This window comes from Tupaia chinensis, unplaced genomic scaffold (assembly GCF_000334495.1).
Source record: "Tupaia chinensis unplaced genomic scaffold, TupChi_1.0 Scaffold000569_1, whole genome shotgun sequence".
Taxonomy (NCBI): Eukaryota; Metazoa; Chordata; class Mammalia; order Scandentia; family Tupaiidae; genus Tupaia; species Tupaia belangeri.
The window spans coordinates 2,771,780-2,788,634 of NW_006160083.1; the positions used below are offsets into that span (position 1 = coordinate 2,771,780).

The 16,855-nt window shown below is 39.6% G+C and overlaps 1 protein-coding gene across 25 annotated transcripts in view; it reads left to right on the forward strand.

The window, feature by feature from the left end:
• CADPS (calcium dependent secretion activator) overlaps positions 1-16,855 on the forward strand; it is a 423,537-nt gene that overhangs the window by 287,563 nt on the left and 119,119 nt on the right. For 7 of the 25 annotated variants that reach the window (XM_027775527.1, XM_027775535.1, XM_027775537.1 and 4 more), the window contains 2 exons: positions 10,419-10,525; positions 11,545-11,553. In XM_027775527.1, coding sequence (XP_027631328.1) covers positions 10,419-10,525; positions 11,545-11,553 — 116 coding nt within the window. Of the gene's footprint in view, positions 1-10,418; positions 10,526-11,544; positions 11,554-16,124; positions 16,146-16,855 lie in introns of all 25 variants that reach the window. The other 18 variants (XM_027775525.1, XM_027775532.1, XM_027775530.1 and 15 more) reach the window with 3 other exon arrangements.

A 16,855-nucleotide genomic window follows, 5' to 3' on the forward strand; every position in this document is an offset into this window, starting at 1 on the left:
TGATGATGACAACTGTCCTTTATTGAGAATTTAGTATATGCTAAGTAGTTATAGGAATATCTCATTTAATTCTTACAACGAGCCTATGAGATAAGTGTTTTATTACCATATTTCACTGAATCTAAAAGGACACGATTATAAGATGCACTATAATGTACTCCTAAGAATTAAATACTGCTGTCAACTTAATTGGGAGGTGCCATCACATGTAAGATATATCCAGACTTCAGACATATTAAAATATGCCTCTTACCCTCAATAAAATATTCAATTATTCTTTGGCACATGGAAATCCTAAAGGAGAAAGCCATTAAATTGTCCAAGGGTAAACAGCTGGTTAGTCTTAGAGCCAGAATTTGAACATCAGCCTGTCTAATTTCAAAGCCCACACTTTCAACTGCTGTGCTATGAAATGCTTGTGATGTGTTAGCAGTAAGATTGTAGACCCAAAAGGGGGCTTCTTAGTCATCTAGTCCCAAATCTGAGCTTGGAGAAACAACACCAGTTTCAAAATAAAATGAGTAGGGGGACCAGCAGTTAGCGTAATGGCTATGTTGCTGGTCTCCCAGGTAGTCGACCGCGGTTCGAGGCCTGGACCCAGTGGCTTAAACTCACGCTGGGCACGTGTGTGTGCGTGCCCAAGATCCCAAGAGGAGAATGGAGGAGAAGGGATTGCGGCGTGGCCATCCCCCCTGGGGGTTGATTTCCTGCTTTCTGTCTCTCTGTCTGTCTGGCGACCACACGCGCCCTATAGCAAAAACCTCTCAAAAAATAAATAAATAAATAAAATAAAATGAGTAGGTAGTGACTCTCACGGTGTTATCCTAGGCGAGAAGCCATCACTACCCCACCAGACTACCTCACTTCAGCCAAAAGGTAATGGCTTCACCCACCATCCATTAAGCAGCCCGAGCTTCCAGTATGACAGCTGATAGTATCAGTGTCCACATGTATGAATCATATATGCACAGCCCAAGAAAACATTACATCAGAACCAGCCTGAGCAGTCAGAGACTTCTTATCCTCCAAGTTCAAATGACTTTCTTAACTGTACTAGGGTTTCTACCTCTGTATCCTCACATATTTTCTATAAAAGGTGCTAATAGATAACAGTTCTTCCCCCATAGGGTCATTGCAAAGACTGAAACATTCATTCCAAATAAAGCCTTTAGCACAGTGCCTGGCACATAGTAAGCACTCATTTTATATCTATATAAAATATATAAATGACAGTAATAATAAATATATTATAAAATATATAAATTTTTATACACACATACACATGCTGGTGTTATTTATTTGTTCTCATTTAAAGGATGCTTTTCCAAATCCAAATGTATAGTACAGACATATTATTTTATTTTGGAAACAGAACATAAAACAGTGCTTCTCAGACTTTTAACAGACACATGAATCCCAGGAGATCTTGTTGAAATGTCGATTCTAGGGCCAGTCTGTGGCATGGTAGTTAGCGAGGCTAGATCTCACATGACCAACCACATGGTTCAAGTGTCTGACCTAAAGGCTAGAAAAACACACAAGATGCAAGTTCCCAAAATCCCAAAAGGAGGGAGAGATGGAGGAGAAAGTAAGCCTCAAGCCCCATGGAGCTGATTTTTTTTTCTCTCTCTCTCTTTTTCTCTCTCTCTTCCTCTTCCCCTAGTGAGGACTCACATCTCTGGCAAAAATTTAAAAGCAAACAAACAAACAAAAAAACAGAGGAAGAAATGTAGATTCTGATTCAATAGGTCTGGGGGTCGGGGCCTAGTAATCTGCATTTCTCCTAGGTGATGCTGAAGCCGTTGGTCCAGGAATTGTGTTTTGGGTATCCAGGGAATACAGGAATCATTCAAACTGTATTCTTGTTATAAATTTCAAATAAAATATTGTAGTCTAGTCCCACACACACTTGTTAAATATTCACTAAGTTCCAGGGGTTCTGTAGCCAGGGGAGTATACAGTAAGCAGAAGCAGTCTTAACTCTGATAGAGCTTGAAAGAAAGAGAGAAGAAAAGGAAAGGAAAGAAAGGAAGGGAGGAAGAAGCAAGCAAGCACAGGCATGAAACAGGCATGTACATTTTGATGCAATAGTAAATGGAGCATGCAAGGTGTTACAGGAATATGATACATGAATATTTCATCCAGGACAGGGTCTGTGATGTACTTAGAGTAGCAGATACTGCCAGAGGTTGGCATCATGGAGGTCAAGGGATGGGCCTCCAAAAACTGGCTAAGTCTTCCCTGGCCTTGTCGTGTTGTTTGCCTATATTCATCGCCCTCCAGATACCCTGAGATCCTGCCCAAGAAAGCTCATGGCCATGTTCATGAAAGCTTATTTGGAGACTGGGTGCATAATTAATAGACAATTAAATCAGTGCTCTTGCTATAGTAAGTGGCTATTTTAAAACAAACAAGCAACAGCAACAACAACAAAAATAGCACTCAAATAGGTTAAGCAAGAAAAAGGAATTTTTGGTCCATGTAGTTTAAAAACTCATGGAGAAACTGCCCTTTGGAATGAAGAATTTTAATGTTTTTGTATCTCCAACTGCAGATAGACTTCTTTAATGATAGAGATTTGGACAGCATATGGCCACAGGTGGTATGATGCTTTGATCCCAGCTAAAGGCCCTAGGAGAAAAACTTTTCTCTTGAAGCAACTACATAAACATCCATAGAAGGGTCTCATTGGTCCAGCTTGGGTCACATGCCAATCATGGGATATACATGCAATTGTTGGCCAGAGTCGGCTCACATGACTGCCCCTTACAGAATACATTCTTTGACATTCCCACCAGAACCACATGGAGTGGTGAGGTAGTTCCTCTGAGGAAAGTTACTGCATAATTCAAGGACAGCAGATGTCCACTCCAGTGTCCACCCAAAAGTAAGCTAAACTTTTCTAGGTATAATAGCTCAGCCCTAGAGACAAGGCCTGACTTGGAATACAAAGTCACTGAATTGTAAAAGAGTATTACAAGAGCATTCTTTCTTTCTTGTGGACATAATTTATTTTAATCAAGTAGTATTTTAAATCATTTTCATTGTGTTAAGATACCTGAAGTTATTCTCGGGACCAGCAGTTAGCGTAATGGCTATGTCGCTGGACTCCCATGTAGTCTACTGTGGTCGCGTCTCGGACCTGGTGACTTAAAACTCACGCCAGGCATGTGTGTGTGTGTGCGTGCCCAAGATCCCGAGAGGAGAATGGAGGAGAAGGGATTGCGGCGTGACCATCCCCCCTGGGGGGTGATTTCTCGCTTTCTGTCTCTATGTCTCTCTCTGTCTGTCTGGCGAGTGCACGCGCCCTATAGCAAAAACCTCTCCAAAAAAAAAAAAAAAAAGATACCTGAAGTTATTCTCTAGTTTGAAAGCTTAAGTTATGGTGTTTACTATCTGGCAATTAACATTAGTACATTTGCTAAGTAACTAGGAACCTGGTAAAAAATAAAAGTTGCTTCTATGTCTACTACAAACACAGAGAATTTTCTTTTACATCAAAGTACTACATAGGGCAGAATCCCCTGAAGATTCCCTGCTACTAATATTTGAGGATTTCTCCTCAACCAGGTACTACTCTTGGCCCTAGAAATACAGAATTCACTGGGCAAAGTTGGAGGCAGACATGTGTATTATTTACTGTTACTAAGGACCATCATGCTCAAGTAGAGATATTGACAGACAAGGTGGGCCTTTGTTATGAAAGCATAGCATCTTGTTATGAAGGTTCTCTTTCGAAGATATTAGGGCAGGAGCATGACATGTTCCGATGTGTGCCTTACAGCAGTCACTCTGCCGCATGAAGGAGGAGGAAATACAGAGTAGATATGTGATTGAGGCTGCCTCGGAGAGGTTAGCAATATTGAGATGGAAATGATGAGATCATACTTACATGCCCATCCCTCCGCAAACATGTGGGCATGCAGTCTAGTATAAAGTCAGGAGAGGAGGTTGAGTGATAGGCTATGCTACCTAAGTCCTTATGGGAGGGAGACAAAGATAACTCCAATAAAAACAGTAGAGAAAATGATCCATGATCCATCCAGCAGTCTTTATGGACTTACCTTTTATATTGCCTTAGAGGGGGAATCTTCTGAAAGAGAATAATAAAGATTCAGGGGATCAAGTATGTACAGTAGACAGTCCCACTAGAGACATTAGGCTGAATTTTAGCCCTCTCTGTCCTTGATCTGTGTAGGAGTCACTTTTAATGAGACCAGGTACCTGGGAGAATATGATGTGGCTGTTTAACTTTCTGTTCCTACTGTGGCTTTCATCCACTCCCCACCCCAAATCACAGCAAATTGCTACAGGCTAGTTATTTTCAGTTAAGAGCATAATACAAACACTGGCATCTTCTGCAGTACATCACCAGGCTGCAAGTTGGTATGAAGTAGGCTTTCCATCAGTCACACTCATCTTTCAATTTCAGGGACTGGCAGTTCGCTCGCTGGAACCAGAGATGGTCAGGTTATTTCAGGGCTAATTGGAGTGTCTCTCGCTCCTGGATGCTTCTCTTCCTTGGCTTAGCCAAGCATGCAGAGGAATCCTCTTTTTGTTTTCTGCAGTCACATTAAACTCTCTCTGGAAGCCAAGCAGATTTAATTGTGTAAACATGAGCAATGGTAATTGGGTAAATGAAGTTGGAAACCAAGGTATGATGTTTTTGTTTTGCTCTGTGAGAGGGGAAAAAAAAAACAAAAGAAAGAAAGAAAGAAAGAAAAAAACCTAGGGAGCTTGTTTTTCTATGGTGGCAAACCTCACTGTCAAAATTCTGGACAGACAGTTGGCAGGAGGGAATCCCTTTATGAATTTCTCATCGGGTCCTATTGAGCTGAAATACGTATTTGCTGCCTCCAAGGTTAGGGATCAACCGAGGGGTGCTTTATTGTTTCATTAACCACCAGCTTAAGTGTTTGTCTACACAGGTTCAGTTATCTGGGTGAGAATGAACAAGAATTTTCTGTGAGAGTTGCACACTCAGGTGACACATATTCAGCAGTGAGAGAGCCATGAGGATACATTACCAAAGATATGCCTAACTTCAGGCAATGCTGAAGGTGGAAAACCAGATTTTGACAAAATATAAAATATGGAGTACTTTTTTTATTAATGAAAAGATCATTAAATACTTGTCATTTAAAATTGATTTTTAAAATTCTACGTATATTCAATTTTTCACAAACATTTTAAGTGAGAGGAAATCAGTAAATATTTGTTTTCTTTTTTTTTTTTAGTCCCATGTTCAAAACATTGAGGTGGTCCAACAAGATAAGGATCTCATCAACGTTTGCTTTTAATAAATGGTTTTGCCAGAATATTACATTTATTCATATTTCTACATCTTTTTTTTTTGCTATTAATGTCACTAGAATTCCATTTCCTATCTGCCTGCAGTGAAATTCATTTTCCCAGCTGAAAAATTCAAGCACACCAAGAAGCAAACTTGGCAGTGGAGTAGGTCCCTCTCACTGTACAGAATGCTTTATAAACCAGAACTATTAGAAGGAGCAGGTCCAAGGTTAATGAGACACTCATTAAAGAGAGAGAATTGCAGAAGCTGATAGTACTCTGTGCCTGCTTTGAAGGAGAGGCTATTGTTACAGGATGTTTGCTGTGCCGATATTGTAAGCCACATGACAGATGGGTCAAGTGCTGATGACGGTATTCTAACATTTGGAACAGCAAGTAACATATTTGATAAGCTGGCAAGTTTTTATATATGATTCAACCCACAATATAAAAGCCACGAGAATTCCAAATTGAAAATAATTAAATGAGCTGGAAACAATCAGATACCACACATTTTCCCCCAAAATGACAGATTTTGACATGTTGAAATTCCACAAAGGGAGCAAGAATATTTCCTAGCTCACTTGAACTAATGACGGCCCTTCATCTGCTTTTGCAGAGCAATTCATTCCAGGCTGCTCACAGTGTTGGAGGTAACAACACATGTAGGCACCTTGGGCTTTACAGAGATCTGTCTTGTACATTGTTTTATGTGTTCTTAATCAGCAACTCTACAGAATACACAGAAAAAAAAATTGATATTCTCAACTTAGAGATGGGAAAACCAAATCACAGAGAGACTTAAGTAGCAGGTACAAGGTTACATATAAAGTAAATAGCATATGAAAGATGAGAAATCTGATCTTCCAGCTGTTAATATGTCAAGTCCTATTCCTGGTCCTATTCTATTCTTCAAAAGGAAGAAGCAGCTATTAACATAAAGATGATGTTCTATATTGTGCAAAAGTGTATCTTCTTTTGGTCAATGATGCTGCTGCCATTGTTCATGTATGTTCATCTGGATAAAGCACCCAGTGTTTGCATTCAGCCTTGAGTGTCTTGGTGTGTAGGGGTGGTACTGGTGACCCTGGTAAGAGTCCTTGTCAAACAGTGTTACACCTCTGTAATGTCGAAGTGACGCCGAGAAAGCAGCAGCTCTCCATTTGTGTTTTATCATTTTTGCTTGTTTGGTTGTTCTTTTCAGAGTTTGTCATCTTGCTTGTCACCCTTCGTTAAAGTCACTTTGTCTCTTTACTTTTTTTACTGTCTCTCTTCACCTACCTGACCAGCTCCCCCGCCACCTCCTGGGCCTCCTCCTCCACCCACCCAAACGCAGACCAGCATGTTGTATCAGAGGCTCAAAGGCATGCCTAGGCCAAAACCAAGTACTGTAAACTTCTATCATTCCTTTACTCAGCAGCTTTCTAGTTTATAGTTTAGTTTGCTTTTCTGTTCACTTTTCTTCTTGAAATTTTGCGAGGTTCGGGCTCTCAAGTTTAACGCTGTAGGTTTTTAAATACTCAAAAGAGAGCATTTATTTCCAAATGTCCACATTTTTTTTTTTGTCTAGCTATGTCTGACATATGCAACATTTTCAAATCTCAATGTCAGCACAAAATAACATTGTTGCATAACATTTTGCATGATGATTTTTTTTATATGTTATGAGCTTCAATTCTGTTGTATGAAATGTTTCCTAAGTATACAGTATTTTTAGTTCCCTTTCATCAGTGCTCCAGCTAGTGCGAGATTGGGGGATAAGAATATTGTGATACATTTCAAGACAGCGGAAGTGACAAAAAAAAATCATTTCTAAGCACAGATTTCTCCTTGACCTCTTCGGAGGGGAGGGAGAAAGTGCTGAAAGATTTTGCACAATATTTTCTTTAAAGACAACATTTTTGAGACGTCACTTTTAGTGCCACTTTTGCCATTCAACTAGTAATTCAGCTATGGAAATGAGCAGGAAAATAGCACTGTGTCACACTAAAGTGGTTGCTCTTCAGATAATGGAATCACAGCTAATTAATGGGAAATGAAAGTCTGGTTCCAAGGGTTAATTGGCAGATCAAGTGTTCTAGATTAAAGGATCCTTAACCTGCTTCCTTTAATGGTTGCATGTTAAAGTAAAACTGCAAAAAGGTTTTATTAAACATACTGTCTGTATATATACATCAGGCATACACATACCTGGGTACATGTGCACACACTCGTGGAATGGCTCCGTGCACATGCACACGTTATGTGTATCTATTGATATATATTGTAGTCAATCTAAGAGTACTGCCTATCAAAACAAATCTTCAGGTAATCCCAACTTAAGCATCTTGGATTTCTCCAACTGTAAAAATTGTTCACCTTTTTTTTTTAATACACATGCATAAAAATATTGGTGGAAATTATTTCACTTCTGTATCAGATGTCATGTACAGCCAGAATTCCCCTAGATTTGGTGATTATTCCACCCAAAAGGACAGTGCTCTCTATTTTTTTAAAGCAAGAGATTTCAAAGATGTGCCCCAAGTGGGATTTCCTGCAGATCTGTATTAATGTGCCGGCTTGTCTGGTTCCTAGAAAATGTATGTAAGTGTGTGATGTGCGTATGTGGGTGTATGTGTCGAATGGGTAATAAGCATAGGATGAGGAATTTGCAAATTGATGTGTAAATGTGAGTATCAACTAATAAAAAATAGTAGCCCATGCATATTTACTATCAAAATGCAAATACCTCACTCTACACATATTACCCAAACATATATACACAGTATGTTTGTAGAAATGCCTGAAAGTTTACTAATGAAATTATGATAGCCTATTTATGAAATTGCAAACAGGTCAAGTACCCACAGAGCACAAACTCAGTCTTGTCACTCATTCTTTCTCCAAATATTTTGTTCTGGACCAGGCCCTGAGCCTTCAGCACCTCAATGCCCACCTTTCCGTATTCTGACTACTGCCTGTTCTCTGTCTGATGTGCATACGTACATTGCCCCAGTTTCCACCTTCACATGCTAACCAGATTCAGCCACCGCTGCCCTTCAGCATAGCAGAGGGAATGGAGCAGTCTGTTGACCTAAATCACACAGCCCATTTCCACACCAGCCATTGGCCTTGGGAGTCTGAAATTTCCAATATCCAGATAATTTTACCCAGTTCCATTTATCACTCTTAGCTCCCATTTTTCATTGACTAGCACACTGTTTTTATATACCGAATGTATTTCTCATGATTAAATCTTGAATTACTCATGGGCCAGTATACTCATTACCAATCTAAAAAACATGCAAAGGGAAATGTTGAGACTTTTCTTTTTTTGTATAAATTAGCAATTGCCTATGATTTTGATTAAACCCACTCCCAACCCTACCCCCCACCCAAAAATTTAAAAAAAAAAGGAAAAAGGAGAAAAAAAAAAAACTTCCTATGAAGTATTAAGTCATTTTCTCTATACCAAGAAATATCTTGAAGCCAAAACATTTGCTTCAGGTGAAAAGATGAAAGCACTTTTTGGCAGTCTTTTGCAAACCTTATTACATACCCATGAAATCATGCTGAACCAGTCTTATTTCCATTATACCCTGCGTGCTCTAAATGATTGAAAGGTTTCAAGGTTTGGAGGGAGCAAGCATGAAATACAAGTTCCCCTGTGAGTTCAGACTGATTGAATTCAGGTAATTTGATTGGCTAAACAACCTATATGTTTTAAACATTACTCTCTCCACCACGGGGAAAACAAAATCACAGGGGCCAGCCTGTGGCATGGTGGTCAAAGTACCTGGATTCCACTTGGCCGGTTATGCGGTTCAGAGTCCTGAACTCAGCAGTTTAAAAAACATATCAGGCACATGCATGCATACCCAAAATTCTGATAGGGCAGAGAAATGGAAGAGATTGCAGTGTGACCATTCCCCATAGGGGGTGCTTTCTTGCTTTCCCTCCATCTCTCCCTGTCTGTCTGTCTGTCTCTAACAAGCACACATACCTTATAGCAGTTTTCATTTTTTAATTTTTAGATTTGGGGCATATTTTTTATAATATTTGGTAACATACAACATTCTCAAATATTTACGCAGTCACTCTATAAAAGGTGCCACATAAGCCAGTGTTCAGTTTCTTTTTTGAGCTGGGTCAAAGCACAACTCTTTCAACTCAAGAGAAACTGAAAACAAAGAGAAACATCAAGTACAGTGTTGCAATTTAACCGATCAAATTTCAATTGTACCAGTCAGTGGCACCAACTACCACCATCATTCAATAATCTACTTCCAACACTCTTTAAATAATTCTGTCCTTCTTTCCACATCATGGCCCAAGAATGCCTCGTTTCTCATTTCAGTTTCTTTGGTAGACAACTTAAAATACACAGACCTCTTAATCTGCCTTTTTTTTTTTAAGTTTATTTATTCACTTCTACCTTCAGTAAGAATGACAAGAGAGACAGAGACCAAAAGATAGCACCCCCAATAGGATCCCAAAACATCGATTTGTCCCCTAGCCCCAGTCAGTCTTGTATCACAGGCAGTTGCCTACACAGTCAGAGAGGTCTGCGGACACAAACACAGCACCTTGTCACGTGGGCTAGCCCCACAGCATTGCACTTCACCACTGTGCCCCCATTGAGCCCCCAGACCTACTTTTTCACAATGAACATTCTGGTACCCATTAAACATACAAAGCCATAATGAAAAACAAGGATGCGACAGTGAACATGTATGACCAATCTAGGAAACAGTGTAGCAGCCATCAAGAGTAAGCTCCTTTACTTCTTCTCACTTCAGGCAGCAGGAACACAGACCAGAGAGCAATACCAAAGAGCACATGTATGCTGTCTTTAAAGAACGTGTGTACAATACGGCACCAAATTTGAAATGGGCTGTCACAGACTCTGCATCTCTATATGCAAATTTGAAGCTGGAGCACTGCATTTCCTTAATATGTATGATAATGATGGTGATAATAAAATGGCTTTATGGTCTGTTCACTAATTAAATGGCACTTAACACTTGCATGAGACTTTTTTTTAAAAAGTTGATAACTATTCTAAATTTCTTATCCAGTAGTTCTGAGGGCCACAAAACCAGCCTGCCGCTTGCACTGAATTTTTAACACAAATTCTTGTACTACAGAAAATGTAGGCCGGTTAATCACTCCTGCCAAAAAGCTCGAAGACACAATACGTCTTGCTGAACTCGTCATTGAAGTTCTTCAACAGAATGAGGAGCATCACGCAGAGGTGAGCAGACTTGGTGGGAAACGTCTGTTAGTGTCCCCGAGCTGAGATTGCAGGACTCATTCTACTGGCCAGGATGTGAATAAGATGCCTTAACACCCGTTTTCTTTTGACTGGGCTTGCAAAGAGAATCCAGTGGACGTTTTGAAGGAAGTCTTGGGAAGGTTGTTTAAAACGACCAAAAAATGGTTGCACGTTACACATTTCAAGCCTAAGTTTTCAGATGTTGCTAGTGAAAACCAAATGAGGTGAGTGCATCCTAAAGTTAATTATTCAAGCAGCATCTACTTTCCAGTGTCCAGAATACACAAAATATTTTTTGGTCTTTCGTGGTTGTTTTTGTTGCCACCACTGTTGTTCTATTGGTTCTTTGGTGTGTGGATAATGGGTCATCTTTTCAAATTTATCTCTGTAATTTACTCTGCTTGTATTAGAGTCTTTTTTATTTTTCAACCTTCAATTGCCTGGGTTGCTAAATGCAGTGACAGAAGCAAATTATTCTGTGTTGTTCAACTGTCAATTCTCCAACATACATCTAAATAAACATAACTTACTTCTTTTTGTAAACCACTATCAAAATAATCATTTTGATAATAATGATAAACCAAGGGATTTCAAGGCTAACTAAATCCCAAACCTATAAGGACTTAAATAACCCAACCCTCCTTTTAAAAAATATCCAAGATTTCATTATTGCTAAACAGTTGTATCTCTGCTCATTTCAAAACTGAGATTTAAAATCATATCTCTTAAAATAACCTTTTTGAAATTTGCACTAACTCTACCCCTTTCCTCTATATTCAGGTCTACAGCAAAAGGGAAAAAAAGAAAAAGGCATTCCATTAAAGTAATTTCTTAAGCACCTAAAATGATCGTGCCCATGACTAAATGAAAATTGACAGTTTAGTTAAATAATATATAATACACCATAAATCCAACCATCCCGACTAATGCCTTATTGCATATTTAAATTTCCTCCCTGTTTCTCTACTGTTCCATTCGATCTTGGCTGATCGTGGCAGGGGAAAGAGGTATGTGACTAAACCGAATGAACCAGCCACCTGCTGTCATACTCTGTGCATGCCCTTCTAGTACCATGTCTTCTAATGGGACCTTTCCCGGTGCTCCTGCTTTCTAACACTGACCCAAGGAATGTAACAGCAACTTCCAGTGGACTGCTTGTGAAGTGGGTGGCCCTCCACGGCAGGGTAAATGTGGGGTGATTCTCTTGTGCGTGCATGAAGCGATTGATATTCTTAACAATGACTGCAGTTACATCCCAACACACGCCTCCTCCCTGCCTTGACTGTCCTTAGCCTGTCGTAGCTTCCTATGTCCGTCTGTACTCGCCTTTATTAGAGCAGATGAGTCCGAACTTAGTAACCAGTAGCTTCCCAGAGTGATACTAATCTTTCTCCATAGTTGTCTGTATGTGAACCATATATACAGTATTTATATATAGAGAGAGTGCCAAAGCATCACTGTTTTCCTTAAAACCCCCCTAAGAATGAAGCAAAGACCCCTAGAGGCAGGTACTAACAAATACAGCACCTAGCAGCCATGCACAGCGTGAGCAAGAAAAGAAGCCAAATCCCCAGCTTCCATACACATGTACCTCGGACTAATTTCCAAACACGTAACATTGAGTTAGAATTTTTTTTCTGTTCTATCCTGTGTGATGTTCTTTTCAGACTGGAGGCATTTGGGATCCAAGCGGTGGTATGCTTTTTCTGTGTGTCCTCAAAATTATCTCTAGAGGCATGGAGGGTCTCTGGCCTGCCCTTTTCTGATTTGAGTGGTGGAGGCATTTCCCATGATACCTGATCAAATCCACACAGTTTGGAAGACATGGATATGAAGGTGATGATTTTTCTCAACCACAGTTGTGTTTTTAAGTGAATGATAGAGAAAAACAGTTGATAATCAAGTTATTTTCTGAGGCCGCTGCAGGCTAAGAAAGGAAATACATTTTTCTAAATTACTCAAGAAGCACTAAAGGAAAATTTATATTCCAAAGAAGGCATTTTTCACTTTTTCAAAAGGGCATTTTCACAAAATGCTAGTCATCATCTTAAACTACTTAGTAACCATTATTATAAAATGTTTTAATCTTAACATATTCAAAAGCCATTCAGGGTAAATAAGGCGGGTAGACAGCAATTCATTTCCTTTCTTATAAATAACTTTAAAAGTTAATAGTGAAAAACTTCAGCAAACTTTGGAGTACTGAAAACCAAATTTTCTTTCAGATAAATGAAAAGGATTATTTCCCAAAGTAGTCATTTCACCCCACCACAAAATCTTACTACTCAATCAATGGAGAGGAGAGGGGAAGGCTACGTATGTAGTATCTTCTATCTGCTGAGCCCTGAGGTCACTATGTGGGTGTTTCCTGAGGGTCAATGAGGCATAGAGCAGCCGTGGTCTTCAAGCAGTAGGATAGAGTGGCCAGGGGCTGGGCTAAGTGCCAAAGAAGCGTGGGTTTGAACTCCAGCTTCGCCTTTTCCTCACTGGATGACTATGACCACATTACTTAGCCTTTCATCCTATAAACTGGAGATAAAAATGGGTGGTCATTATTAGGAGGGACACTGCATTAAGTGAAGCAGCTCATGTTACACCTGGCACAGAGCAAGCACTTACAAGAGCTTGGTTGCTGTGTTACTAGGAACAAATTGCTAAGGAAGCTAATATTATAGATGACCATCTGATCATACAAAAGATAAAACCTGTGTGGAAAGTACCGAATGAAGGAGACAGACACAGTGTGTCAAAAGAATAGATTTGTTTCAAGGGAGTGGTACAGAACTGGCACTACCACCTGTTCTCAACTTCACTTACAGATGGCAATCATCTGGAAAGTTCTGGAAAATTCTAATCCCCAGGTCTCGCCCAACTCAGTTAATTAGGATCTTCTGGGGGAAGTCCTGAACTTTGATCATTTGTATAAGTTACCCACATGAATCCAAAGTATAGCCAGGGTCGAGAGTGACCAGAGTACAACAGACAAGGTAGAATTTGCCCTGGTGCACTAAAGTTGGGCAACTTTCCTTCTAAAGAGAACAAAGTACATTTTTTTCTACTGACTGGTACTCTCTTCCGTGTTCTCTGAGTACTTGGTAAACTCTAAAAATATCACTAAATCCTACACGTGGATTTTGGCTATGTGGTGATACTGTTAGATAATACGCAACAAATGAAAATAACAAGCTGACAAGTAGACTTGCCTTCCCACAAAAATAATAATAATAATAATTTTTAAAACCATTTTTAATTCTAATATAAAGTAATTAAGTGTCCCAAAAGAAAACATCCAGCAGCTAAAAATATGTCATATATACATACACACATGCAGTATTATGGTAGCAGTTGTCACATCTATCTTTTAACAGCAACCGAATTCTGTTCCCAGAGCCTAATCGATTCATGCACACATGCACGAACTATGCCTTCTGTATTGTTAATTCACCTTCTTAATCTCTCTCTATGTATACGTATGTATATGTATATATGTATTGTGTTATATAGAGGGGTACATATATACATGTTAGTTTGTGTGCAGAATATATAGTGTGTACAGTGTGGTGGATTGTACCCTTAAAGCACACATCTTTATCACTGAGTAACAAAAAACACTGGGTAAGTATTTAGAAGCCAAAGTATAACTCCTAATTGTCTTTGGAAAAGGTTTATGAAGACTAGATTCCTGTAAACATTGTGAGTTAGCTCATGTACAAAAACAGCGTTCACCTGTTTAAGCAAGTGTAAAATAAATACTCTTTTTTAAGCCTTGCCTCGTCCAACCCAGTCACACAGACACTATTCACTTGTCTTGAATTATACTTTGGCATTTTTATTATTCCTGCTCTCAGTAAACTATTTTTCTCCTTCTGAGAGATTCAGGTTCATTGATAAGGTTCTAAAAAGTATTACTTTGGGGAACCAGCAGTTAGCGTAATGGCTATGTCACTGGACTCCCACGTAGTCGACCGCGGTTCGCGTCCTGGAACCAGTGGCTTAAAACTCATGCCGGGTGTGTGTGCATGCGTGCCCAAGATCCCGAGAGGAGAATGGAGGAGAAGGGATTGCGGTGTGACCATCCCCCCTGGGGGGTGATTTCTCGCTTTCTGTCTCTAATGTCTCTCTCTATCTGCCGAGCACACACGCCCTATAGCGAAAATCTATCCAAAAAACAAAAATAGTATTACTTTGGATGTGCAAAAATAGCTCTGCTCCTCACTTCTACACCCCAAGATTAAACTTTCTGGGTTCACTAGAGTCATAATCCCCTCTGCCAGATGTCAATAGTGATAATTCTTGTTATAATAGTCATTGTTCTTTATAGAGCTACCTCTTTGTATGATTATTAATGCAAGAACTTAGGGGTCTTCAGTAAGTTCACAGGAGATGTGTATTATGAAGAAGCTATGCATGAATTTCAAGTCTCTGCACCAAAATAATCTTGAACTTGAGATCATCTTTCCATGAATTTTTGAAGTCCCCTCATAGCTATTTGTTCTGTAACATATTAAATCACAACAAGGAAATTAAACTCTCTATAGAAGCGGTCATTCTTAAGGTGTCTGGTTTGTAACTCTTGAATTAAAATGCTGATAAGCATTTATGAGGTTGGGTTCAGAAATTTTTCATTTCAGCCATTTAAGGGTTGGTGTTTTGTTTTTTTCCTGTCATCCTAGAGGAATCATAAATGGGAAGGTAACTTGGTCTTCCCAGTACCTGTTGTTTTGGACATAACCTGAAGATGTAAATTTAATCAAATAACTAAAGAATAAGTACTAGCCAACATTTGGTGTGCCTTTGTGACTTTTGCAGATATCCTGGATTGGGGCTGATGAGAACCAGCCCTCCATTTAGGGTTAGAGCTGGGGATGGGACTCCTGCAAGCTCTAGTCTAAAGATGGACTCTGCCTGGAGGGGGGATGGCTGGGAAAGCCGTGGGGGAGGGATGGAGGAGTTCTTCCTCTGCAGGAGTTAGTCAGGTGGTCAGCGGAGTGAGCTCCTCCAGATCCCAGGGCTCTCATCTCTTGGTGGTAAAACTACAATAAAACCTCACTGGTTCAGACCCAAATACTTGGGATCTAGGACAATTCAGTTGCAGATGTGGCTCTTTTAATTTTTTTCTTTAGCAAAAGCTTTGACAGGATCTCAACTTTCTCTGGGAATTCTAAAGGCTGTTCTATAAGCTAGAAATTTAGTACGTTTTTTTCTACCCTATGACCTATGAAACTGCATCTTGTATTTTTTTTCTACTTCAATTTATAAGACAACTTACCTACAGTTATTAGCAGTTTAAAAACTTACATCTATAATACAGTCAGATGATAGCCAATGTTGCTTTCATGAATGCTTTTTACTTTGGTGCCCAATTATAGACTGCATTCCAAAGCAGTCTAGTGTCGTTTTAGAAAGCCTAGTAACTTAGGCTTTTTTGCTGACAGACCAGCATCTCCCTTCCCCCTTACTCTGAATCAGTGAGGTTTTACTGTAAATTAAAATGGAAACAGCAGGTGTCTATTTCCAGCCAAGCCAACCTTGCAGAATGGTCCATGACTTGACTTTTTCCATTTAATTTGCAAACCAGCCACATGTTGATAAAGGAGAAGTAAGTAAAGTGAACTCTCATGAAAGAAGCGAGACAGACGCCTATTCTGCCTCCTCGTGGCTGTTAGAATATCCCTCAAATAACTGAGAGATCACGGAAGAGCTTGGCTATTGAACAATCCCTTTCATTTATGGAATTATTTCCATAATCATCTTTCATGTTTCCAAATGCCTTCCCATCTTTTTTTGGTGAATGCTCCGGAAAGTGTTTCTAATGTAAATACTTTACGGCATTGAGTGTGGAGGTGGGGGACGAGAAGGGGCTGGCGATTTGTTTTTGTTTTTCTGCTCTCTTTGAAATCAGCAAAACAGGGCCTGTTGACACCGCCACTCATTCTGCATGCTCCCTGCCAGAAATGATTTAGTCAACATGCATGCATGCCTTTGAATTGCATTCACATCTGGCCCAGTCTGATGTGAATGTCGCCCCTGAGACCCTGCACAATGATTTCCAAGGGCCCACATGCATGAAAATGAGTTACTTCACTGATCTTTTTTGGTTTTCAATGTACATATGTGTCCAACCCCTAGAAAAGTAAGTCCAGATCTTATTCAGTGTTTCTTACCTAGACTAAGCCTGATCTTTCTTCCAGACTAGATACAAAACCAAAGACTCCTTGCGTAAAAAGATTTTGACTCAAAAGCTTTGTGTCAATTCCAACAGTGGTTTCCTTTGACTTAGTATGAAATAGAAGTAGCATTTCTAATGTG